Source organism: Bradysia coprophila, unplaced genomic scaffold, assembly GCF_014529535.1.
Source record: "Bradysia coprophila strain Holo2 unplaced genomic scaffold, BU_Bcop_v1 contig_70, whole genome shotgun sequence".
NCBI lineage: Eukaryota > Metazoa > Arthropoda > Insecta > Diptera > Sciaridae > Bradysia > Bradysia coprophila.
In genome coordinates, this window is record NW_023503941.1 from 4,618,969 (window position 1) to 4,646,845 (window position 27,877).

At 37.6% G+C, this 27,877-nt stretch overlaps 1 protein-coding gene across 2 annotated transcripts; it reads right to left on the reverse strand.

Annotated features, from left to right (window-relative positions):
• Nucleotides 1–13,637: 13,637 nt before the first annotated feature.
• LOC119083825 lies at nt 13,638–27,632 on the reverse strand. Of its 2 annotated transcripts, XM_037193623.1 has the most exons (3): nt 27,451–27,632; nt 19,975–22,519; nt 13,638–14,391 (listed from the first exon to the last, which is right to left on the reverse strand). In XM_037193623.1, the coding sequence occupies exons 1-3, from the start codon at nt 27,594–27,596 to the stop codon at nt 14,266–14,268; spliced, it is 2,817 nt and encodes a 938-aa protein (XP_037049518.1). In that variant the 5' UTR covers nt 27,597–27,632; the 3' UTR covers nt 13,638–14,265. The 2 variants fall into 2 exon arrangements, with proteins under 2 accessions (XP_037049518.1, XP_037049517.1); XM_037193622.1 differs by lacking the exon at nt 13,638–14,391 and having other exon boundaries at nt 18,594–22,519.
• Nucleotides 27,633–27,877: the final 245 nt, after the last annotated feature.

Below are 27,877 nucleotides of genomic sequence, written 5' to 3' on the forward strand. Positions count from 1 at the left end.
TGTTTTTATAAGAAAATGGTTGATTGAAAATGTAAAAACTCTTGTTGAGCTTGCTTACGCTTGAACTCGTTGATTAGAAAGAAAGATGTTGACATTTAGTTCTCCTTAAATAGGCAAAAATTCCGGGAATTTTGGTGTTTCAACAAAATGGAGAACGAAGCATGTCGGATGAGTTTAATGATTTTTTTGCTCAGCGAAACGAAGTTGTTTTTTCGTTTTGCTGATTGCAGCGTCGGTGTTGCCAGCGTTTACGGTTGTAAACATTGGTTTCAAACGGTCGATTGAGATTTGCTTGAATTTTCCTTTTATTTTCAGTGTGAAGTATTTTTTATGTTTAGAAATGATTTCAAACGGGCCTTCGTATGGGTTTTGAAGTGATTTTTTTACGGCATCTGTTCGCACGAAAGCATGTGTACAGGAATTTAATCCTTTATGAATGAAAATTTGTTGTTTGTGATGGTTAGATGCAGGGATTGGCAGTAGTTTGTTCATGTTTTCTTTTAATCGTTCAACGAAGGATGATGGATTGGTTTGGTTACGCTTAGGTTTAGATTCATTGAAGAAATGATAAGGTAAACGTAGGTTTGTACCGTACACCATTTCTGCTGGTGAAGCATTGAGGTTGTCCGAGATTATGGATCTTAAACCGAGGAGAATTAACGGAAGAGTTTCTGTCCAACGGTTGTTGGCATGCGCTTTGATGGCATTTTTAAAAGTTCGATGCCAACGTTCAATCATGCCATTTGCCTGAGGGTGATAGGGTGTGGTACGTAGCCTACGGGTTCCCATTAATTTGTTTAGTTCGGTAAAGAGTTCCGATTCGAATTGCACACCTTGGTCGGTCGTCAGGTGAATAGCTGGACCAAAACGAGCGATCCAGTTAAGAAAGAATGCCTTTGCCACTGTTTCGGCTTTAATGTCGGTTATCGGAATGGCTTCAGGCCAGCGAGTAAACCTATCAATGCATGTCAGGCAGTAAGTGTAACCTTCAGAGGTTGGGAGTGGTCCAACTAAATCTATGTGAACATGTTCGAATCGCGTACTAGGTGCCTTAATTTGTTCGAAAGCGGATTTATTATGCCGGAAGACTTTAGCTTTTTGGCATGGCACGCAACTTTTACAAAATATCTGAACGTCTTTGTCGATGCTGGGCCAAACGAATGACTTTTTAATGAGTTTGGACGTAGCTTTTGTTCCGGCATGAGCGAGATTGTGAACTTGTTCAAAGATTGTCTTCCTTAATTCCGAAGGAATGAATGGTCGTGGTGTTTCAGTGGAGACATCGCACGTTATTAGGACTTCGTGAAACATTATTTCGACTAGTTTGAGTCCTGTTCGCTGTTTTTTTAGTTGTTTAAGTTCCTTATCCGTCTTTTGAGACTGAGCGATAAGATTATAGTCAACTGAGCTAGAGAGCGAAATACTATTTATTCTAGATAGTGTATCAGCGACTACATTGTCAATGCCAGAGATATGCTGAATATCTGTGGTAAATTGACTTATAAAATCGAGATGTCGGAGTTGCCTAGGAGAAGCTTTTTCGTTCTTTTGGTTGAAAGCAAAAACGAGAGGCTTGTGATCCGTAAAGATGGTAAAATCTCTGGCTTCGAGCATCGGACGGAAGTGTTTAATTGAAGCGTAAATTGACAAGAGTTCCCTGTCGTATGTCGAATACTTGCTTTCGGCGGAAGATAATCTTTTTGAAAAGAAAGCTAAGGGTTGCCAAGCGTTATCTTTAAGTTGATTAACTACTCCGCCTATTGCAGTGTCTGACGCATCAACCATGAGACAGATTTTGGCGTTGTCTGATGGATGAGACAAGAGAGTTGCGTTGGCCAGTGCCTCTTTGCATTTGTTAAAGGCATCAAGTCTCTCTGGAGTCCAATCTATTGGAGACTTGTCTTTCTTCTTGTTGCCTTTAGTACAGTCTAGCAAAGGAATTTGAGTTTCGATTGCATGGGGCATGAAGCGACGATAGTAATTAATCATTCCCAAAAATCGTTTTAACTGGTCAACTGTCTCGGGAACTTTAAATTCCTTAATAGCAATGACTTTGGATTCCAATGGTTTCGTGCCATCCTTCGAAATTTGATAGCCTAAAAATTCAACTTGAGACTTGCCAAAAGAGCATTTATTTGGTTGTATTACGACGCCGTAGTCGTTCAAGCGTTGCAATAGGATGCGAAGGTGTTCAATATGCTCCTCTTTGTTTTTAGATGCTATCAAAATGTCATCCAGGTAGGCGAAACAAAACTCCAGTCCCTGGATAATCGAGTTAACAAAACGCTGGAATGATTGTGCAGCGTTGCATAAACCAAAAGTCATAGAAGGGAATTCGAATAAACCGAAGGGTGTGATGATGGCCGTTTTCTGAATGTCCTCTTCCGCTACTGGAATTTGATTATACGCCCTTACCAAGTCGATCACGCTGAAGATGGATTGACCTTCCAAAAAATGGTTAAAATCTTGAATGTGAGAAACCGGGTAACGGTCTGGTAAGGTGTTAGCGTTTAGACGTCTGTAGTCGCCACAGGGTCTCCAGCCGCCCTTTGGCTTAGGTGCTATGTGTAAAGGAGAAGCCCATGGACTATCAGATGGTCGACAGATGCCCAGTTCGAGCATTTTGTCAAACTCAGCTTTAGCTAGCTTAAGTTTTTCGGCGTTAAGACGCCTTGGTTTAGAGAAAATTGGTTGGCAATTAGTTATAATTCTGTGTTGGACGTTGTGTTTTTTCGACACTTTTTTAATAGCCGATTGATCTAACAAATCGGGAAATTCCTGAATCAACTGATGATACTGAGTTTCCCCTGACAGAGATTTGATCTGTGTGCCAGAGTTGTTTTGAGGAATTTTTCCGTGGATTGAGATGCTAGTCAGGTTATCAACCAATTTGTTGTTTTTGACGTCGATTAAAAGGTCGTATTTTTTTAACAAGTCAGAACCGATGATGGGCGATCGCACGTCTGCTATAATGAAAACCCAACGAATGGGGCGGCGTAAGCCGAGGTTCAACGTGACTGTTTTGCTTCCGTATGTCTTAATAAGCGAGCCGTTTGCGGCATATAACTTGAAGAGACAAGGGACGTTACCTTTTTCACGAGAAGTGGGAGGGAGGACGCTTAAATCTGCCCCAGTGTCAATAAGGAAATCTCTCCCAGAGTTCCTATCTGAAACGAACAAACGACTTATGTTTGGTGCCTGGCTAATCACTGAGCAATTTGGCCTATATTCTTGGTTTGTTTTCGAATCGTTATACGAGCAAGGTTCTTTGCACTTCCTTGCTTTGTTACCGAAAGATTTGTGGTAGAAACAAAAGTCTTTGTTCGCTTTAGAAGGTGCCCGAACGGGCGTTGCTTGGCGATTTCGTGCTGATCGTTGATTGCTTTTACCAGGTTTGAGAAATTCTTCTTTCAGACTTTCGATCTTACCTTCTAGCCGATCAACGACGTTTACTAAAGCGCTGATTTGATTAACTTGATTATTACTGACGGCCTGAATGGAAGCTGCCTCAGTTATATCAAACATAATGTCAGCAGTTACGGACAACTGCGTTAGATTATCGCTACTGGTGGCAAGAACTGTTTGTATATTGACGGGCAATCTTTGTAACCAGAGGGTTTTCAATAGGTCATCACCCACTTTTCCGCAAGACAGTTCCCTCATTCGACGAAGTAAGCTGGACGGTTTCATCTCACCGATGGCAATTTCACTGAAAAGATTTTTCAGCTTTTTATTTTCGGTGTCTTCGAATTCCTTTATCAACCGCTGTTTTATTGTTTCGTAGAGATTTCCAACAGGTGGGTTGAGGACTATATCGCTAACCGAGGTGAGAATGTCGCTCTCAACAACGCCGACAATCGTATTAAATTTGGTCAGATCACTGACTATATTAGAGTTCGCAAATTGCGCTTCCAACTGGCGGAACCACAGCTGGGGGTTTTGCTTCCAGAAGGGAGGAACTCTAACCTGGATGCGATTGACTGCGTTGTTTTGCTGAGCGTTGGGCTGAACATTTTGCTGGGCATTTTGCTGAGCATCTTGCTGAGCCTCACCGTTTTGCTGAACGTTATCTTGAGCGTTTTGGAAAGGAAGTTCGTCTTCGTTTGCCATAATTAGTAGTGATTAAGAGAGCAGAAATTGTAAAGTTGACGATGGTCGACTGAATTTCTGTGTTGTAGTACGAAAGCTCGTTGCTTATACTAAATACCCGAAGGAACTTGTGTTCGTTTTTGGGGTCACCAATATGGGATCCTGCTACTTTACAAGTGAAAGACTTGTGGTTAGGATTGAATCCAAATGGAGAATGAATAATTTATTTACTAATTCCAGCTATTTTATACACGGTTTGGTTTGAACTAGAAAACGTAATTTAGTTGTTTTAACAACAAAAACAAAATTGAGTTTGACAACGTAATGACAATTCAGTTAATCATCTGGCGCAGCTGGTGATTGGAATTAATTTGATGATTGGATGAGTGCGTTCGATGGTTGTGTTGTAGGTTTTATGCGACCGAGGGCACCACATTGTCACAAAGTCAAATTTGCGTCACAAAGTGGCAGATGGGACTTGCATCACATTTTACATTTTTAAGGGTTTTTGACTGATAAAGTGGGAGCAAATTAAAATGATCGACTCTGAGTGTATCCAGATTTGAAAACCAGTACGGTCTTACATACCTCCCATTTGAACTGTTAGTATTGCATTTGTTCATTTGTTAGGTTTATTATCTGTAAACAGTTCCAATACACACGCATAAAACGATTGTGAAACATTGTGAATGTTATAGATCATTTTCATTATACGCGGTACTTGTCAACGTAACCCCACTAAATGTTTCGTCCAGTAGTCCTTAACCTCAATTAATTGACGTTGACTGCGTTCAATTTACTGGTTTTTACATGAAAATCGTTCGTTCAATTCATTCGATATTTTTCGACATGTCTGACAGCTGGGATCGTGTCTGACGTTTACAAGGTAAGGTCATGAAAATGATCTATACAAATCGATCGAAAGCTTGTTATTTAGTTCTATACACGTTTTCAAATCACGATACGCTAAAAATCTTCATAATCGATCATTTTAATTTACCCTGCCTTTATTTGAAAAATTTTAAAAACCTAAAAAATTTGAAAAAAGTTTGAGGTGAGCAGAGCTTACCAAAAGCGAACAAATTTGTTCTACCATACACATCCACACACTTAAAGGTGTTCTTATTTGGGGCTTATATGGGAACTCCAAAGAGCCCTAGCTCCCAAACGAGGCCCGTTCCCCCAATTTTTTAGCCCCGTACAAAGTACTAGTATACTGGTAGGGTGTGTCGATTTCAATTATTTTTTTTAGTCATTCCGGGTTCCGCCCTACCGCGATTCACCCTCGCACTAGCAATAATAATCAGCAAAATTTTTTTTTTTCTAAGTGAATATAAGCTTGCACCGTCACTTTTTCAAAAATTTTCGAGCTACACGAGATAGCTGGATTATGGGTCCGAACCAAAAAAAATCTACAGATGTTTTTGCAAAGTTTTCACTCTGTACGGCATCTAGAGGGTCTACTAGAACATACAAAAATTAAAAAAAGTTAAAAAAATGTTTTACCGTCATTTTGGTATAGCATCAAGTTTCACCGAGGTGGAATTTTCAAGAATTTTGTAAGTGGAAAAGTCATCTCTTCTGGGTGAATTTTTTTCAAGCTATTGTTGTGATAGCTCATTTTGTAGGTATTTCAATAGCGCATCCAGCAAACATACAGTTTAGATAGATAAATTTAAATATTTTTTGGTTTCGCTGTTGGAAGGCCCAAAAATTGGGCATTTCTTCGAGTATGGAGACAATTAACATTTTAAATACAGCAAGTAAATGAAAAATTTTGACATAAATTCAAATATTATTCATGAATAACACATTCAGGGGCGGATCCAACTTTTGTTCTGACTCGGGCGGTTAGAAGACAACAATTTTCTGACCCGGGCGGTTTTTGTTTTTTAGAAAAAATTCCATATAAAAATCACCCTCTGACCCGGGCGATCGCGATTACCGCGCATAGGTGGATCCGCGCCTGAACACATTTAAAAGCTGAAAATAGTAAGATTTCGTTTTTTAAGAGAAGCCAATTTGTTATGTTTTCGAAAATACCCAAAGAAATGCCCCATTTTTGGGCCTTCCAACAGTGAAACCAAAAAATATTTAAATTTATCTATCTAAACTGTATGTTTGCTGGATGCGCTATTGAAATACCTACAAAATGAGCTATCACAACAATAGCTTGAAAAAAATTCACCCAGAAGAGATGACTTTTCCATTTACAAAATTCTTGAAAATTCCACCTCGGTGAAACTTGATGCTATACCAAAATGACGGTAAAACACTTTTTTAACTTTTTTTAATTTTTGTATGTTCTAGTAGACCCTCTAGATGCCGTACAGAGTGAAAACTTTGCAAAAGCATCTGTAGATTTTTTTTGGTTCGGACCCATAATCCAGCTATCTCGTGTAGCTCGAAAATTTTTGAAAAAGTGACGGTGCAAGCTTATATTCACTTAGAAAAAAAAAATTTTGCTGATTATTATTGCTAGTGCGAGGGTGAATCGCGGTAGGGCGGAACCCGGAATGACTAAAAAAAATAATTGAAATCGACACACCCTAGTATACTGGGGGCTTATAAGATTAATTTGCCGCTTGTAACATATTGAATTGGAAGCAGACGGTACGGGCAAAGCATTTGTCTATGTTCAAAGATAACGATAGGGCCCTATAGGTGTTTTTCAGTCTTTCGACGATATCTACCGCAATAGCTGCTTGTGACATATCAAATGAAAGGTATTGACGAGTAGAACAAAGTTGGGTAAGATGCAACGCGGGCTTGTTGGGAGGGCTCAAAGGTCGTTACTCGGCCCTAAGTGTTTTTTGCACATAAATCGAGTAAATCTCATCCGATTTTGCTAGTTTTTGTTTTATTTGAGAGATAATTGAATGCCGAATAGAATGATGGCAAAAAAGTTTTAAATTTGGGCCCTTGGACTAAGGCCGCTACTCGGCCCTAAGTGTTTTTTTTTCTTCACATAAATCGAGTAAATCTCATCCGATTTTGCTAAATTTTGTTTTATTTGAGAGGTAATTGAATACCCAATGGAAAGTTGGCAAAAAATTTTGGGTTTCTAAAATAATGTCGTGAATTGTTGGTTTTTTTGAGAAGTACTTCGTACGGGCTTTCGTAATTGCGCTATGCGCAATTTAAAAAATGAACACTTTCAGAAAATTTGACCATACTCAACTTGACTAGGTAGGCAATAATGTCGAGGACGCAAGGTTACGGAAGCATTTTGGTAACAGACGCATTAGAGGGTTGTAGACGTATTAGGGTTACGGGCGTATTAGGGCTACGGACGTATTATGGTTACGGACGAAATAGGATTGCGGGTCGTACGGGGCTCAGTCGCAGCAAACGCTCCGACTGTTATGATGCCTTGTTTTAAAGCTAATTTGGAGTCATTTAGATTTCAATTGTAGAACTTCAATATTTGCTGTATATATGGTTCTGCAGTCTACGACAAAAAATTTTTTTTTAACGCGCGCCCATGATATAAATGTTGAATAAAATCAAAATATATTCGAAACTAACATTTTTTCATATTTATTAAATAGATAGAAAGGAAATTTCGAATTGATCCATCCTACTTAATGCGTTATGAGTTGATATTAATAAAAGTCAATAATATTTTCATTTATTCTAGATTAAATGCGCCAGCGACCAATTAAAATCTTTATATTGAAGCTCAAAATCTTCCGATATAATTGTCGAATTTAATTCTATCCCATTTAAATTGAAATTAGATAAACTTAGATGAGCTCAACTAGTTGAGAGATTTTTGTAAAAAAAAAATGCGTTTGTCGTAACAAAATTTTGAATTTTGTGTGAAATCGCAGTAGACTTTAAGTTCTGTTTTGGTCAATCAACACCGTACAGATGACGCTGTTGTTATTTGAAATTTGTAGGACCTAAAGAAAAATACGAAATCGCATAAAAATTGCTAACTATTCTGCGGTTACTGTATATCATATACCAAGGATGCGGATCTCAAAACGGTCGAGGTACAGCCGACCGTCATTTTGGTAGATGTGTGTCGGTTACATAACCTCTTATGATTAGTATTTTGTCTAATTTAAACTCAACAATGTCCACGTTTGACCTGCAAGTTTTAGTTGACGAATAAATTCAGAAAGAACAGGTTGAGACACTCATAAAATCAGCTGGCACTAAAATATGATGAGTGCAGTCAGTGCTTCAATACAAATATTTTAGTAGACAAAAAATCTCTTCTAAATTGGTTTATCTCCTGCAAGCTGATATTTCATACATTACGCGTTTCTGCATATAAACACAAACACATACATAACCACAGCCTATACGATTGGATAATTCACACATAACCCACCTAGGGTAAATTTACTTTCCATCTACATATTTGAAAAAAAAAAAAAACGCCGAACAGCGGAAGCGAACACGGGACCAGCAGCATATCAACCAAACATGCTGACCACTACGCCAACAAATCACATAACGAGATGCAATTGGTGTCGGTAGTGGTTCGTTAGTCACTTCTACATCGATCAAATAAGCAGAGTAGTCGGAATGATGTGATTTGAACGAAATGTTGAGGTGGATAGTATATGTGTGTGAGTAAGTAAATAAAGGATTCTCTGTATGACGTTTTTTTTGTTGTGAATGCGTTTTAAAACAACATGCTTAATTAATTAATTTTAAATCCAAATTTTTGTGGTTATTTCGCTAATGTATGAAATATCAGCTTGCAGGAGATAAAACATTGTTCTACCTTGGTGTATATTTCTCGAATCACTTCTTATGTACAATTGTATATACACTCGCTAGCGCTCGTTATATACAATTGTACATACGAAGTTATTCTCGAAATATACACCAAGGTAGAAAATGTACTATTACTGTCTTCGTGATTCTTAGAATTTTGATTGACGCTACCTAGTGCTTGGACACGCAAAGTAGTTATTGAGAACTTAAAATATGTACGTCGATGATACCGATCGACAAAATCAAAAATGAAACTGAATTTGTATTTAGGTGAATTCTTCGCAGCGGTCACTTATTTTTTCGCGTTAATGCCACAGCGAAGAGTTCAACCAATTTGAAACGCAACAGCAACACAGTAGCAACCAGTTATTTTTGATTTAATGTCACCACGAAAAAAGGCTGTTGGCCCAACCTCCTAATAATATACAACTCTGGCAACCACAGCGGATCATACTGATACAGAGTTTGAGCTGTGTGGAATGTGTGGAATTCATTGAAAACGTGGAAATCATAAGATGTGAGACAATTGAATATCACCAAAGGAAATTCATCAGACAAAACAATATTCGCAAACGATACGAAGTCATAATGTTGCAGCATATTTGGTTTATATAGCGGCTATGATTCTTCTTTAATAAATATATTTTAGTCACGATTTAACACTCGCTGGTTTCACTTATCTAAATTTGCAACACGGCTACACACGCAGCGGACGCAAAAAGAAGTTCTACACCCAGAAAAAGAAAATTCAGACAATAATCCGGGTATATGTGTAAAATTCTTCGGAAAGGTGGAATATACTTCATTAATGTATATGGACAATGTTTTCTATACGTGGAACACGTTGAAAACGTAGTTACGCATTTCGATTGTCAGATTTGAATATTTATTGTTACGTATTGTAGTGATGTACGTGGAATATGAATAACTTACGAGTGGGACGGAAGCTAAACGCACATCAAGTATGTTAAACGTATATAGTGGATGCTGTGGTTTGTTTGTTTATTTCGATCAAAAAACAGGCCACTATCCTAGTTACATATCAATCGTTAATCATTCAATACAATCAAATCATTAAATTAAATAATTAAATAAATCTGTGATCTCAGCGTAAGAGATCAAAGAGAAAAGTGGAAAGGAAATCAAAGAGAAAAGCAATAAAAAAATTCTCATACCATCCGAACAAGTTTTGAGATCTGGTCTCAGACATTGAATTTGGATCATATTTATACTTCTTAACACGAAGAAGATAAACGACAAAAACGAGCCGTCAGAACAGTCGGAGCGTTTGCTGCGACTGAGCCCCGTACGAACCCGTACATCTATTGCGCACGTGACCCTAGTTCGTCCGTAGCCCTACTCTTCCCGTAAACGTCGGTAAAGTAAAATTCTTATGAAATTTGTACGTCTTAAAAATTGCGCATAGCGCAATTACGAAGCCCCGTACGATGTTCCTTTCAAACGTAACACAAATTTCAAATTAACCTACAATTTCCTCAGTCCTATAAATAAACAATTTACTGATAAATATGCTAGTATATAGCTCAAAATAACTATCTATACCGTTATATAGCTCAATATACTATATATATTTATATATATATATATATATACATATTTGGGATCCTTGAAACACCACACACACATACCCAATCACTTCCCACTGATCAGTAACTTTGTAAGAATTATTTTCACCGATTTATATTGTTTTTACAAAAATCCAAAATGGCGGCCGACGGCCATTTTGTTAGGAGGTGGAAAGTAGTACGGCTGCTTTACATTCGTTAGTACCTTTCAAACAAAAATAAATTCATGAAATTTGGTCAAATTTTACTCGAGATATTAACAAACGAGCCATCAGAACAGTCGGAGCGTTTGCTGCGACTGAGCCCCGTACAAACCCGTATATCTATTGCGTACGTGACCCTAGTGCGTCTGTCACCCTACTTTGACCGTAAGCCTATGCGCCGGTTAAAGTAGTTAAAGTAAAATTATTATGAAATGTGTACGTACATCTTAGAAATTGCGCATAGCGCAATTACGACGTTCCTTTCAAATAAAACAAAAATTTCAAATAGCCCTAAAATTTTAATTTATTGAGTATAAATACACATAGGGCCTAGTATCGGCCTCAGTCCGAGGATCCAAATTTAATTTTTTCAACTACATTCTATTCGGCCTTTGATTACCTTCCAAATGAAACAAAAATTACGAAAAACGGATGAAATTTGCTCGAGTTATATGTAAAATACACATAGGGCCCTAGTAGCGGCCTTAGTCCAAGGACCCAAATTTAATTTTTTTTTTCAACAACATTCTATTCGGCCTTTGATTACCTTCCAAATGAAACAAAAATTACGAAAAACGGAAGAAATTTGCTCGAGTTATATGTAAAATACACATAGGACCCTAGTAGCGGCCTTAGTCCAAGGACCCAAATTTAATTTTTTTTTCAACAACATTCTATTCGGTGTTCGATTATCTTTCAAATGAAACAAAAATTACGAAAAACGGATGAAATTTACTCGAGTTGTATGTAAAATACGCATAGGGCCCTAGTAGCGGCCTTAGTCCGAGGACCCAAATTTTTTTTTTTCAACAACATTCTATTCGGCCTTTGATTACCTTTCAAATGAAACAAAAATTACGAAAAACGGATGAAATTTGCTCGAGTTATATGTAAAATACACATAGGGCCCTAGTAGCGGCCTTAGTCCAAGGACCCAATTTTTTTTTTTTCAACAACATTTTATTCGGTGTTCGATTATCTTTCAAATGAAACAAAAATTACGAAAAACGGATGAAATTTACTTGAGTTCTATGTAAAATACACATAGGGCCCTAGTAGCTTTTCACTTCTAAGGCCCTAACTCACGGTCCACTCACCCGATTTTAAAAAACTTTTTTTTCCTGGATTGGTATTGACAATACCTATCATTTGTCGTGTCATTTACATTTCCATCGTTTATTTTGCCATAAATATCACCAAAAGACCTTAAATCACTTAGGTGGCCCTAACTCACGAAGGGCCGACCCGAATATGCCCATCTTCGAACTTAGCCTCACTATTTTGACTATCTTTCAGGGAAAAAAAATTTTTGAAATCGGATTTGATTTACTCAAGATATCGACGTGACGGACAGACGGACAGACGGACAGACGGCCCAAATTTTTATTGCGTATTCGTCATCTATAAACATAGGCAAACACTTTGCCCTTACCGTCTGCTTCGAATTCCATCAATTACACACGGCATCGTAATCCTATAAGCCCCTTCGTACTTCGTACGGGGCTAAAAACACCACCTTCACTCTACGGCCGAGTAGCCTCATATAAGCTCACTCCAAGAGACCTAGCTCACGCTCCGGTGAACCGAATTTCATGAACTTTTTTTTCCCTCATTGGTACGGTCAATACCTATCTAATAAAGCAAAATCTATCTAAATCCGTTCAAATTTGGCCAACGTTCAAGCAAAAACGGGTTGCCGCCCTGTACCTAGTTCACACCAAGGGGTCTAACTCACGAGTCGGTCATCCAATTTCCATAAACTTTTTTTTCGTCGATCAGTATTGTAAATACCTTTCATTTAACGTATCACTTACAAGTGTATCCTTTACATGGCCAGAGATATCCTCGGAAAACGTTAAATCACTTATGGGGCCCCAGCTCCACTTATGGGGCCCCAGCTCGGGAGGGGTCGACCCAAAATCGCCCATCTTCGAACTTAGCCTCACTATTTTGACTATCTTTCAGGGAAAAAAAAAATTTTGAAATCGGATTTGATTTACTCAAGATATCGACGTGACGGACAGACGGACAGACGGACCAAATTTTTATTGCGGATTCGTCATCTATGAACATAGGCAAACACTTTGCCCTTACCGTCTGCTTCGAATTCCATCAATTACACACGGCATCGTAATCCTATAAGCCCCTTCGTACTTCGTACGGGGCTAAAAATATTTTAGTAAATGAGAAAAATTTATCGTCAAAATACTTTCATTTTTTATTAAGTAATTTCATTTTGATAATAAGTGTCCATAACTATCTTGCCATCAAGTCGTAGCTAATTACGCGTGCTTTATGAACTTAAATTCAATTCTGTTAAAAAACGACATATCACCATTATTGTGCGCTACGTTTTAACGTGCTCTGCGTAACTTATACGCCACACACGTTTATGGCTTCAACAATACGAAATGTCCACCAACACTACTGTACTGCTACATTATAAAGATCGTTGGCTCATGATTGAGAGGTCCCCGGTTCAATTCCCAAAGAAGTCAATTTTTAATTTAAAGAATTTGTTACTAATAGCTGCTAAAATGTATAATAATTACTATAAACTGGTTAATATGGTGTAAATCGTAGGTAAATTAAATAAATTCATATTTTAAATCTCTGTCAAAGCGAAATACTTCTCCCACGTATTATATTCGAGCCCGCTGTATAACTACCTTACCACACTTTTTAACAGGAGGCACGAATGATATACGCATAGCACGTAAGAAATTTCGCTCAGTGTAGTTATTAGAGACTGTGGACTATTCGACCGCATACCCGGCTGTCAGGAATGTTGGTGTTGGTGCCCCGGGCTTTAGATACCCTTGAAACAAAATTTACGATTTTTTACGAATAAGTTTTAGCGACCACAACGTCGACATTTTTCCAAATCGTAAACTTTATTCTTGTAGCCTTCCCGAAGCCCAATCATACCCCAAAATAACAAAGAAGTTTAATTACTTATACAGACGGAGCCTATTTTGAGGGTCTTTCCAGGGAGACTTTTTATACTTTAGCATCAATAATGCAACTTTTATTAAGTTAAATTACACCATTTATTTTCAGTCTTTAGAATATAAGTCATTGAACCTTAAACTAGCCCTCCAACACAACTTAAATGTAACTGGACCATCTGACGATGTAACTAATTCTGCTGCACTTTATTATCAGGGTTCAGAACCACTGAGGTGGGGATTTGTGATTTTACTTACAATTCGTGAAAATCTATGCTTTTCATCGTATTTTACTGAACCTCTTACGATAATGATTTTAATGATTCATGACTGTTAAGTTAGCCCAAAACGTTTTCTCACAATTTCGGTTATTTCAGCTTGGCATTTCGTATTCAAATGAAATTGAGAGAAAACTATTGGAACTCATCTGTTGTGGACGGTTTATTTTAGGCAATTTCGCGAGTTGTAGCCCGAACGAAGTGGAATATACCGTCCTTAACAGATACGAAAATAACTACAGAGAAATTCTTGAATCCTTGTAAGCAAATATACTTTATCAATCAGGCGCCAGGGGTGCCGACCAATATTTTTTAATAGAGGGACTCATTGAAGACCGAAATTTTTTAGTGGAGCTTACTGAACACATTTTGGTTTTAAATAGTAGGTCCCGAAATCTCAATAGTGGGGCGCGAGCCTCGCATGGCCTTAGAAGTCAGGGACCCTGTCAGGCGCTTCCTTCAATAACTTCATGGAAGAATCTGCCATATTAGATTTAGTACGAATTGTATCTGGATGATCTGTCCCTAAAACCATTTTCTGCTTTGCTAAAACCTCTTCGAACATTCGAAGCGCTTCGGAATGTTTGCCCAATCGAAGTGACTATTTGCAGGCGCCGGCAAATAGTCAAAATATTATAAAGAGACTATTTGCAGGCGCCTGCGAATAGCCAAAATATTATAAATATTATAAATATGCAGGCGCCGCGCCAAACAAATATCATATTTTCGACATATCGCACATTTCTGCCTGCAAATAGTGTAGCTATAATATTCTCTTACTGTCTAAAAATGACGTAATTATATGTTACAGAAATGATGCTTCAAACTATTCCTCAAATTTACCACAGTTGTCGATCTACTACTCTGTTTTCCTTTTTGCACATGTTCATTGGCTCAATACGCTATATAATACGCGCCAGCAAAAATTTTATTTCGTTATCACTGCGAGGTCGGTTAACTGCCTCTCACGTAACAGTTTGTAAAAGGAATAAACTGTGTTTCCGTAACAGTTTTTAAGCCGAAGGCGCGGATCATAACCCAATTCGTCAAAATAAACATTTGGACATAGGTGCATATCATTTTTTATGTGTCGATGCAAAGATAAACCCAAACTCCGAGCTGATGCATAATGTCAGTCGACAATGGGGAAGGATCTAGGTGAAGTCTAAGTAAAGTGGAATTGATCCCAAGTCATTTTGTGTGTACATTTTCATAAAACTTTATCTTTGTTGAGGACACCCGTGATTATTTTGACATAAAGTGAGTGCGTTCGGGATAAATAAGCCGATCAGCCATACCTTAACTATACCGTCATTGTAAATTGTTTCTCACGTGACATTTTGTTGATTTATTTTTTCGAACTTCGGTATTTATACACGCGCTTAGAAGTTGGAATTTTAGTTGATTAGGTTTTTAATTTAAGGTATGTGCAATTCGCACTTTGGCTATTCGCAAGTAAAATTCAGTAAAAAAAACCCGAACACCTTCATGATTCAATTTGTAGAAGGATGAACTCAGTTGATCAAACAGCTCACACAATTTGTAAAAGTACGATTTCAGTAGATACATACCAAACTCCTTCTTTATACAGTTTGCAGAAGGATGAATTAATTTGTGGCAAACCAAACTCTTTCCTAACAGTTGTAGACGTATGAATTCAGTTAGAAAAATCAAACTCCTTGCTCACACAAATTGTAGAAGGATGAATTCAGTATGAACAAGCCAAACTCCTTCCTTACACAAATTGTAAAAGGATAAATTTAGTTGGAACAAACAAAACTCTTTCCTTACACAGTTTGTAGAAGGATGAGTTCAGCGGGAATAAGCCAAAATCCTCCCTTAATAGTTAGTAGAAGGATGAATTTAGTTGTATCAGACTAAACTCCTCCCTCACAGGATATGTAAAGGGATGAAGTAGGAACAAAACAAACACCTCAGCCATACGATTTATAAAAGGTTTATAGAGGCTGATTATTTGGTCTAATTTATATTCTGATATAAAGTCTGGAGAAATACATTAATAATATTTGGTTTCGAAAGCTACCATTACGTAATTTTTCTGACACGATAATCTTCTGGTCATTTATATCATCATCTCTCCATATATTTTCAGTTTCTGAACGATTACTGCCCTTAAAATAATATTTGGATTCATGTTTTTACCTTACAGTGTGCGAATAGCAAAGAAAAGGCTATTTGCACAATGTGCGTATAGTCACTTTATAATAATTTGGCTATTCGCACATTGTACGAATAGCCAAGAAAAGACTATTCGCACAAACATAATTACGTCATTTTTAGACAGTAAGAGAATATTATAGCTACACTATTTGCAGGCAGAAATGTGTGATATGTCGAAAATATGATATTTGTTTGGCGCCACGCCAAACAAATATCATATTTTCGACATATCGCACATTTCTGCCTGCAAATAGTGTAGCTATAATATTTTGGCTATTTGCAGGCGCCTGCAAATAGTCTCTTTATAATATTTTGACTATTTGCAGGCACCTGTAAATAGCCAAAATATTATAAATAGACTATTTGCAGGCGCCTGCAAATAGGACCTACAGTGAACGACATCTCAAATGTCTCACTGTCAAATTTTTCTGAGAATTTTATTGTGTCATTGCAAATTCCCAATGACATTCTCTGAAAAAAATGACAGTGAGACATTTGAGATGTCGTTCACTGTACGTTGCTCAATTCGCTGTACGAATCAGCGATATTATGCTCGGTACGAATTGTATCTGGATGATCTGTCCCTAAAACCATTTTCTGCTTTGCTAAAACGTCTTCCAACATTCGAAGCGCTTCGGAATGTTTGCCCAATTTGTTGTACGAACAAGCGATATTATGCTCGGTACGAATTGTATCTGGATGATCTTTCCCTAAAACCATTTTCTGTTTTGCGAAAACCTCTTCGTACATTCGAATCGCTTCCGAATGTTTGCCCAATTCGCTGTACGAACAAGCGATAGTATGCTCGGTACTAATTGTATCTGGATGATCTGTCCCTAAAACGATTTTCCGCTTTGCTAAAAGCTCTTCGAACATTCGAAGCGCTTCCGAATGTTTACCCAAGTTGCCGTACGAACAAGCGATATTATGCTCGGTACGAATTGTATCTGGATGATCTTTCCCCAAAACCATTTTCTGCTTTGCTAAAACCTCTTCGTACATTCGAAGTGCTTCCGAATGGTTTCCCAAATTGCTGTACGATTCAGCGATATTTTGCTTGGTACGAATTGTATCTGGATGATCTTTCCTTAAAACAATTTTCCGCTTTGATAAAAGCTCTCCGAACATTCGAAGCGCTTCCGAATGTTTGCCCAATTTGCCCAATTTGAATTAGCGATATTTTGCTTGGTACGAATTGTATCTGGATGATCTTTCCCCAAAACCATTTTCTGCTTTGCTAAAACTTCTTCCAACATTGGAAGCGCTTCGGAATGTTTGCCCAATTTGTTGTACGAACAAGCGATATTACGCTCGGTACGAATTGTATCTGGATGATCTTTCCCCAAAACCATTTTCTGCTTTGCTAAAACTTCTTCCAACATTGGAAGCGCTTCGGAATGTTTGCCCAATTTGTTGTACGAACAAGCGATATTACGCTCGGTACGAATTGTATCTGGATGATCTTTCCCCAAAACCATTTTCTGCTTTGCGAAAACCTTTTCGAACATTCGAAGCGCTTCCGAATGGTTTCCCAAATTGCTGTACGATTCAGCGATATTATGCTCCAGGGATTCCACCGAAAATTTAAAGTAAAAAAGTGGAAAAGTGAGTAAAAATAACGAAAATAGTTGCTAGAAATAGTTGATTTTCTGATGAAAAAGTTGGTAAAAAAGTGAGTTTTTAGGAACTTTTGTACCCTATTCTACGTGAAGTCAAGGGTTTTACCATGTCTATGTTTCCCCTGCATGAAGTTAGGTCATGAGAATCGTAGATAACTTTAATTTCACCAAACCGGATGGTTTTTAGCGATATAGCAAAAAAAAAAATTAAATGAAAAGAATATACTGCAACCAATGAATTTCATAGACATGAGACAGCAGAGAAATGATAAGTTGGTACGCCTGTGGCGAGATGGAATGCGCATGAGGATGACAGCTGAATTGTATGGGAGAGAATTTCATACAATTTTAAGGCCTGTCTCTCCCATAGCGCCCAGCTGTCATCCTCATGCGCATTGAATCTCGCCACAGGCGTACCAACTTATCATTTCTCTGGGAGACAGGAATACGTCCGAATCGAATGCCGACGAATCAGCATTTACAAAAACCTGAAGCGTTACTTCGTTCATTACTTCAAGACTTTGCTTGCAGAAAGTGGCAAAACATTACAGAGAAATCAGTAGATAGAAAATGCTTTATTCTCCTTGCAGTTTTGTGACAGTCCTAACAGCAACTGGCTCAAAAATACGTGGAAGGTAAAAATTCCAATCTGAAATTGGTAGAAGAATTATGTACAACACGAGAGGTTAGGTCGACGGAATTTTCGCTAAGAAAATTTAATGCAGGATGAATGTTAGGAACTTTTTTAGGATCATACTTCAAGGGTAGTTTTGTTCCTGTAATTTTTATGTCAATTTAACATCCATCCACAAAATACTGACTACAATATAGTGAACCCTAAGGTTCTTCAAGTGAAATAGAAATATTACGCAAGTGACTCAGGTGGAAGTTATTTGTTTTATTTTATACACTTATAAGTCAGTAGCAAATTTTAAATTTGTTTATAAAATTTCAAAAATGTTGAAGGTTGAAGTTTTTGGATGTTTTGAAAATTTACTTATAAGAGCCTGACTTATAACTTGAAAGCGTCTTGGTTATAACGTAAAACTTCCACCTTATACGTTAATTCAATCATTTGCGCAATCCTTCTAAACAAAAAGCGAAAAGAAGGAGCACTATCAGTTAACTCTTTCAATTAACGATTTCCATCCTTATTCATAAGGATTCCAAAAGGAATTGCAATATACTAACAATTTTTAGAGCTTATGATATTTATAAAATCTTTTTTTTGTGTGTGAACTCGTAATATCAGATGCAAAGGTTAAAAAATATAGCTATTGATGCATAAATGCAAATACGCAGCGGAGATACGTAGATTCATCTCAGAAAAGTGCAAAAACATAAGAAGTAGATGCGGAGCGACGGCACGACGTTTTTATGTGCTCTAGAGTTTACTCTGGTATAATGCCTTTTGCAAGGTAGTAGAATTTTTATGGAAGTAAAGAAAGGAAATTTTCCAGCGCCGCAGGCGAAACTTTACAATTCTAACATTTTCTAATCTATTTTAATTGATTTAAAAAAAAAGTGAGTAAAGGGTCTGAAAATAGTTGAAAAAAGTGAGAAATAGAGCAAATAGTTCCTCACTTTTTCAGATCTTGAAAATAGTTGGAAAAAGTGAGAAAAGTGAGTGCGTGGAATCCCTGATGCTCGGTACGAATTGTATCTGGATGATCTGTCCCTAAAACCATTTTCTGCTTTGCTAAAACGTCTTCCAACATTCGAAGCGCTTCGGAATGTTTGCCCAATTTGTTGTACGAACAAGCGATATTACGCTCGGTACGAAATGTATCTGGATGATCTTTCCCCAAAACCATTTTCTGCTTTGCGAAAACCTTTTCGAACATTCGAAGCGCTTCCGAATGGTTTCCCAAATTGCTGTACGATTCAGCGATATTATGCTCGATATGAATTGTATCTGGATGATCTGTCCCTAAAACGATTTTCCGCTTTGCTAAAAGCTCTTCGAACATTCGAAGCTCTTCCGAATGTTTACCCAAGTTGCCGTACGAACAAGCGATATTATGCTCGGTACGAAATGTATCTGGATGATCTTTCCCCAAAACCATTTTCTGCTTTGCGAAAACCTCTTCGAACATTCGAAGCGCTTCCGAATGGTTTCCCAAATTGCTGTACGATTCAGCGATATTATGCTCGGTACGAATTGTATCTGGATGATCTGTCCCTAAAACCATTTTCTGCTTTGCTAAAACTTCTTCCAACATTGGAAGCGCTTCGGAAGGTTTGCCCAATGTGTTGTACGAACAAGCGATAATATGCTTGGTATGAATTGTATCTGGATGATCTTTCCCCAAAACCATTTTCTGCTTTGCTAAAACGTCTTCCAACATTCGAAGCGCTTCGGAATGTTTGCCCAATTTGTTGTACGAACAAGCGATATTACGCTCGGTACGAATTGTATCTGGATGATCTGTCCCTAAAACCATTTTCTGCTTTGCTAAAACGTCTTCCAACATTCGAAGCGCTTCCGAATGTTTTCCCAAATTGCTGTACGATTCAGCGATATTATGCTCGATATGAATTGTATCTGGATGATCTTTCCTTAAAACAATTTTCCGCTTTGATAAAAGCTCTCCGAACATTCGAAGCGCTTCGGAATGTTTGCCCAATTTGTTGTACGAACAAGCGATATTACGCTCGGTACGAAATGTACGTGGATGATCTTTCCCCAAAACCATTTTCTGCTTTGCGAAAACCTCTTCGTACATTCGAAGCGCTTCCGAATGGTTTCCCAAATTGCTGTACGATTCAGCTATATTATGCTCGGTACGAATTGTACCTGGATGATCTGTCCCTAAAACCATTTTCTGCTTTGCGAAAACCTCTTCGTACATTCGAATCGCTTCCGAATGTTTGCCCAATTTGTTGTACGAACAAGCGATATGATGCTCGGTACGAAATGTATGTGGATGATCTTTCCTTAAAACAATTTTCCGCTTTGATAAAAGCTCTCCGAACATTGGAAGCGCTTCGGAATGTTTGCCCAATTTGTTGTACGAACAAGCGATAATATGCTTGGTATGAATTGTATCTGGATGATCTGTCCCTAAAACGATTTTCTGCTTTGCTAAAACGTCTTCCAACATTCGAAGCGCTTCAGAATGTTTGCCCAAATTGCTGTACGATTCAGCGTTATTATGCTCGGTACTAATTGTATCTGGATGATCTGTCCCTAAAACGATTTTCCGCTTTGCTAAAAGCTCTTCGAACATTCGAAGCGCTTCGGAAGGTTTGCCCAATTTGTTGTACGAACAAGCGATATTATACTCGGTACGAATTGTATCTGGATGATCTGTCCCTAAAACCATTTTCTGCTTTGCTAAAACTTCTTCCAACATTGGAAGCGCTTCGGAATGTTTGCCCAATTTGTTGTACGAACAAGCGATATTATGCTCGGTACGAAATGTATCTGGATGATCTGTCCCTAAAACCATTTTCTGCTTTGCTAAAACCTCTTCGAACATTCGAAGCGCTTCCGTATATTTGCACAAATAGCTGTAAATTCGAGCGATGTTGAAATGAAGCACTATCGTGCTTGGATGATCATTCCCTACTATCGCTGTAAATTGTTCATTGATTTCAGTTCCAAAGCTGAAGCCTCGCAGATAGTTACCCGATTTAAGTAATTTTTTTAAAATCATCGAAGGGTACACATCGAATTCGATAACGAGTTCCCTGAATCTTAGTGCCGATCGGTAGACTGAGATCGCATGATCAAGACAACGTTTCAATTTTTCGTTTTCTTCGATTTGCGAAATCAGCCGGAGGCCGTCTCTCAGTGTTGATTCTGATCTTTCTTCATTTTCCAGTTGAATTTGGATTACTTCCTGAACTAATTTATGAATGCCCAAGACGCTCTGGCATTTATAGTCGTCTACCATCGAGTAGTTTATGATGAGGCGTACAGCAGATGTCACTTGTGTCTCTTTCCGTTGCGGCTCATCCGCTAAACCTTCCAGATTGAAGAATATTTTTCGCATAATTTGTGCGTTGTCAAAGTAGGCCATGATATGAAGAATCCTAAGAGCAAGTTCTCCGTCCGGTTCACATTTCCTGATAGCATTCATCGTCATTTGCCACGTTGTCAACGTTGTCTCTTTGTATTGATGGAAAATATCTTTCTGGAAGTGAACGGAGCTCAGCATTTGCTCTCGGTATTGGTTGAAATCGGCGATGTATTTGCAAATCGCGTATTTTCCGTCTTGATTTCTATGATATTTAATATGAGCCGTCGCTTGTCGCAAAGCCAACGGTAAGTTGTTCAAAGTGGCCGCCAATACCATCTTATCTTCCAGTGTTTCATTGTCTAGTTTCGTCGAAATATATTCGAGAGCTACTTCAGAGCTGAATACATTCAATTTCCTAACATTCACTGACTCACTGAACTCTTGAATGCGAGACGTGATAAGAATGTGAGGTTTCACCTCAACTGCAACAACGTCAAGTACAATTTTAGCGGTGTCGGCTTGGTCGACATTGTCGAAAACAAGCATAGTTTTCGATGTGGAAAGTCGATCGAACACCATGTGAATTATGGTACGAAAATCCCTTTCTTTGCCATTTACGTTTAGTGATAAATCCAGTTCGGATTCTGCTAGTGTTTTAAACTCCTTCTCGACTGATTCCTTCCCTTGTGAGTTAATCCAAACGACGTTCCGATAAAACTCTTTGCTCTCCTTTATAAACTGCTTGACCAGTTGTGTCTTTCCAATTCCGCCCAATCCAGAAACGACCATCACGCGTGGATTTTCAATGCAAAGTTTTTCTTTCAAAAAACCTAATTCCTCCTGTCGTCCAATGAAGTCTTCAACGGGAGGTTGATATTGAAAACGGATTGGACGTAGCTTGCTCGTTGATGGTACACTGAAAGAGATTTTTGCTTTTAGTTTTGCTGCTGTAGAATTGTGTGACTGAGTCGAAGAGCTTGTACAGAAACAACGCACTGCGGACTGATATATCAATGAATTGAGAGAAAATCTGCGATTTCCGATTTCATGTTACTTTACAATGAGAGTAAATGTTCGTAAGAGGGATTTTTTTGAAAAATGAGGACCGAAATCACACGCATCTTTCAGCGAAAATGGTGACTACAAGCGAGAAAATTTGGGCTCTACTTCAGCCCGATCTTCATTTGGAATACGTGAAAGAAAAATAGTTGTGAAGACTAGTGGATAAAAGGGAAAGTAGCAAGACAATGTTAAGCGATTTTTGGAGGGTATACATTAATTGAATCAGGGGACCCTTCTGAGTCATTTGCAACAAAAAAAGTCCTCAAAGTAATTATGTTTTCAACACTTCTCGACGTTCAACACTTCACGATCATAATTGCCCTTCAAACCACTCCGAAATGTTGCAGTTAGTATGCACCAACGGTACGATGGTGGCTGTTTGTTTTTTTTTATTTTTTTTTTTTTATGTTCGAGACCGGAACGTATCACTGTCGCCGTTATTTTAATTTTTATTTATTTATGCGGCCGGAACGTATCACTGTCGCCGGTATTTTTAATTTTACATAAATTGATTTAGTGGACTGTATTATATTTCACTGATTTGTTAAGATGGCGTCGAAGGACCATGTTTAAAATGAGAAACACTCTTCTGTTGTCATTCTAATGATTTATTGAACTTTAATTCTGGCTACAACTACCTCCGCCCGTAGGCTGGAGACAAAGAGGACGATATACATTATGTTCGCGCTTAAATGGACAAGTAATACAACTAATTCAACTCTGATCTAACAGAGGGCAGCAAATACCCTTTACAATGACACTCATTCATTTCAAATGCCTAATGCAAGGCGGATTTTATACAGTAGTAAATCGTTCTTTTCAAATTAACTTAAGACTTTCAAACCAACCTCATGTGTACATAATGGCTACGGTTGGCTTGTCGTGTTGCAATCCATGTTCCGGAATTTGAATTGATGAGAAGTCATTTTTTGCAACAACTTTCAATTTGGTCTTACTAATGATGTCTTCAACCACTGTGTTTTTATTGTAGGCCAATGGATTGTATGATTCAAAGTTCATTTATCTGACAGACCATGTTTTTAGCCCCGTACGAAGTACGAAGGGGCTTATAGGATTACGATGCCGTGTGTAATTGATGGAATTCGAAGCAGACGGTAAGGGCAAAGTGTTTGCCTGTGTTCATAGATGACAAATCCGCAATAAAAATTTGGGCCGTCTGTCCGTCACGTCGATATCTTGAGTAAATCAAATCCGATTTCAAAATAGTGAGGCTAAGTTCGAAGATGGGCATATTCGGGTCGGCCCTTCGTGAGTTAGGGCCACCTAAGTGATTTAAGGTCTTTTGGTGATATTTATGGCAAAATAAACGATGGAAATGTAAATGACACGGCAAATGATAGGTATTGTCAATACCAATCCAGGAAAATCCAGGTGAGTGGACCGTGAGTTAGGGCCTTAGAAGTGAAAAGCTACTAGGGCCCTATTCGTATTTTACATAGAACTCAAGTAAATTTCATTCGGTTTTCGTAATTTTTGTGTCATTTGGAAGGTAATCAAAGGCCGAATAGAATGTTGTTGAAAAAAAAAAATTAAATTTGGGTCCTTGGACTAAGGCCGCTACTAGGGCCCTATGTGTATTTTACATATAACTCGAGCAAATTTCATCCGTTTTCCGTATTTTTTGTTTCATTTGGAAGGTAATCAAAGGCCGAATAGAATGTAGTTGAAAAAAAAATTAAATTTGGATCCTCGGACTGAGGCCGATACTAGGCCCTATGTGTATTTATACTCAATAAATTAAAATTTTAGGGCTATTTGAAATTTTTGTTTTATTTGAAAGGAACGTCGTAATTGCGCTATGCGCAATTTCTAAGATGTACGTACACATTTCATAATAATTTTACTTTAACTACTTTAACCGGCGCATAGGCTTACGGTCAAAATAGGGTGACAGACTCACTAGGGTCACGTACGCAATAGATATACGGGTTTGTACGGGGCTCAGTCGCAGCAAACGCTCCGACTGTTCTGATGGCTCGTTTTTGTATGTTTGTTATCAATGAAAGTATTGCGCAGTTTCGATTTATAAATGTCTTTACGTAATGATGTATCAAGTGATGTACTGAAGAGGACATCTGCACTTGAACCGGAAAATTGAATTAATGAAATCAAAGAATATCGTAAACGAGAATAAGCGAAGTTAAGGATAATACACTTGGTGATACGCATGGTAATTAATAAATTAATATTCGTGAATTCTTGAATCATGAAAAATAAGTGAAGAAAAAAACTGAATTTCTAGCAATGGAACGCGAACAACGATCGTGTCTGAGGGCAAAATATGGTTATGGTAACTTGATGCCACCATTCCAATACTTAGGTTCGATATCAAACGTGACGAATGTAAACAGCCTCTAATACAAACAACTTGTCAATCGGAACTTCGTGACCTTGAAAGGCTCGACCTTCTTTAATTGTTCTTAATTTGTGGTCATTATCTCTCAACACAGTACGTATGCACAACAATGCACGGAAGCCAATTATACCGAAACTTTCAGACACCATACAAATCAGGCACTAATTTTGAGAAAATGTTTTCCTAATTCTTTCAATTTTTTTAAATTTTCTTAAATTTTTCAAATTTTTTTAGCAAAGAAATCTTGATATACAACAGAAAAAATTTCTTGGTATACTAACATTTACGGCTATGGTCTTCCGTATCTTGATATATGAACATTTTCGACTATGGTATGCTGGATCTTGATTTATCAACATTTTCTTCCGTAAGATTAACTTGCTAAAAGTAAATTCAATGCAAAATTGCAAAGCAGGTTCACTCCAATATTATTGAGTTATAGCTCGTTCGATTCGTCGTTCAATTCTAGCAAACAGATACATTTAATACGATATATCCACTTGGGGTGTAATTTGTCTAAATGTCATGTTGGTATATCAAGATACAGAGAACCACAGACTATAATGTTGGACAAACTTATCAAAATAAGTTCATATAAATAAGAAACGAGCCATCAGAACAGTCGTAGCATTTGCTGCCATATATCTATTGCGTACGTGACCCTAGTGTGTCTGCCACCCTACTTTGACCGTAAGCCTATTAGGTCCGTAAACGTACTTAAATTAAAATTATTATGAAATGTATACATGTTAGAAATTGCGCATAGTGCAATTACAAAGCCCCGTACAACGTTCCCTTCAAATGGAACACAAATTTCAAACTGACCTAAAATTCGGTGTTCGATTACCTTAGAAATAAAACAAAAATTAGAAAAATTGGATGAAATTTACTCGATTAATACGCAAAATACAATTAGGGCCAAGTAGCATTTTACTTCTAGTGCCCTAACTCCGGGTCCACTCACCCAATTTTATTAAACTCTCCTGGATCCGTATCGACAATACCTAACTTTTGCCGTTTCATTCACATTTCCATCGTTTATTTTGCCGAATATATTACACCAACAGACCTTAAAACAGTTATGCCCATCTTCGAACTTAGCATCATTATTTCAACTACAGACAAAATTTTTATTGCGGATTCGTCACTATGAACATGGGCAAACACTTTGTCCTTACCGTCTGCTTCAAATTCCATCAATTACACAATTAATGTAGATGGTAGGACGGGGTTTCGGTGGGTTTTGAAAATAAGTTTCTCTATGTTGTCAACATTGCAATGTGAAACTATTTCCAAGGCTTTTAATTCGTGCTAGGTAAAGTCCTATTTCACCAAACAACATCCCAATTGAAATATCTTGAAATTGTCAATAACGTGTGGCAACGTGTAAAAAACAAAACTCAAAACCCACCAGAATGTTTTTTCCCAGTAGGTAAAGTTTTGACTCACAAACCAAATTTTCCTTTGAAAGTAACACATTTTTGCATGCTTTAATGGTTTTACTTTTTCAAAAAAAGATTTTGGTTCAGAGAAATCATCAAAAAACGAATATTTAGGCTAAAGATTTGCCAAGGGGTGAGCGCTCTTAATCTATCCTATTAGCCCCTTTGTACTTCGTACGGGGCTAAAAAGTTGAGATAGAAATCTTGTGCTAACTTCAGGTACATATGAATTTTACGTTTTAATGGATTTTGTTCCGAAGTTTCATTTTTCGGTAGCAAAACATTAGGATATACCTAATTTTCGAAAAATTCAATTTTGATTCAAAATTTCAATGTTTTGGTTTTTGTAATTCAAAATAAAGTTATAAATTTTGCATTTGTTCATCTTTCCAATTTTTCCTAATTTTTTCAAATTTTTTTTCAATTTTTTCAATTTTTCCAAATTTTCTCGATTTTTTCAATTTTCTCAAAATTAGTTCCTGATACAAATCCAACAAATAACAGAGTAACACAACACAAACAAATCAACCAATACAATACTTCGGGAACTAGATGAAGTCTACTGACTGTAGCGACATCTCGGAAAAATAAATTAAAATCAAAAGCCATTCCAATTATTACAAAATGAAAACCAGTACCCCTTATCGCCTGAAGCGTTGACCAGCAGCGAATTTTTATGACTCAGTCTTTCAGACGTTTATCACCATCAAGTATTTCTAATTCGGTCGAAGCTATCACGGTCTCAAATGAAAACAAATCGGTTAAGGGTTTCCTCTACAGACTCTGTCACAGCAATAAATCAACATGCATGTAAATGGTCATTGACAAAATATTTCCAAATTAGTTAGCAGATCAAAATGAAATGTTTTGGTTGGCTGTAAAATTGACTTGTCTTGACTAGTCACACGAGCAAATTTTCCGAAATTTTCGAAATATTTTGATTTTATCGAATAGGAACAAACTCACTTGGCTGGTTCGTAGTTGTGGGTTATGTTGGTAATGTCTCCAGCTAGTTCCACTTGGGTCACTGGTCCTTGATTTTGGAACACATGTTTCGCTGTACTTTTACGTTTAAGATGTCCTGCGTCAGACGTCTCACCATTTGTTATCATATTTTAAAAGTGGAACAATACTGGTTGAAGCGAGAACTGTCAACGACTGTGATAAAGTTTCTTTCGATATACCATTAAATAGAATTGTTAATCTCTTTGATAAGAGAGTTTCTTTTACTTGGTGATATAAACGATAAGTCATTGTCATGACCTGAATACACACACATTGAGGGCGATTAACGCGAGCTGCGGTTTATCGCACTTATTTAGAAAATGCATAGCTAACGCCGACCCGTACGAAACACCTATTCGTATCAAAAGCCTATAATGTAAAACTCATC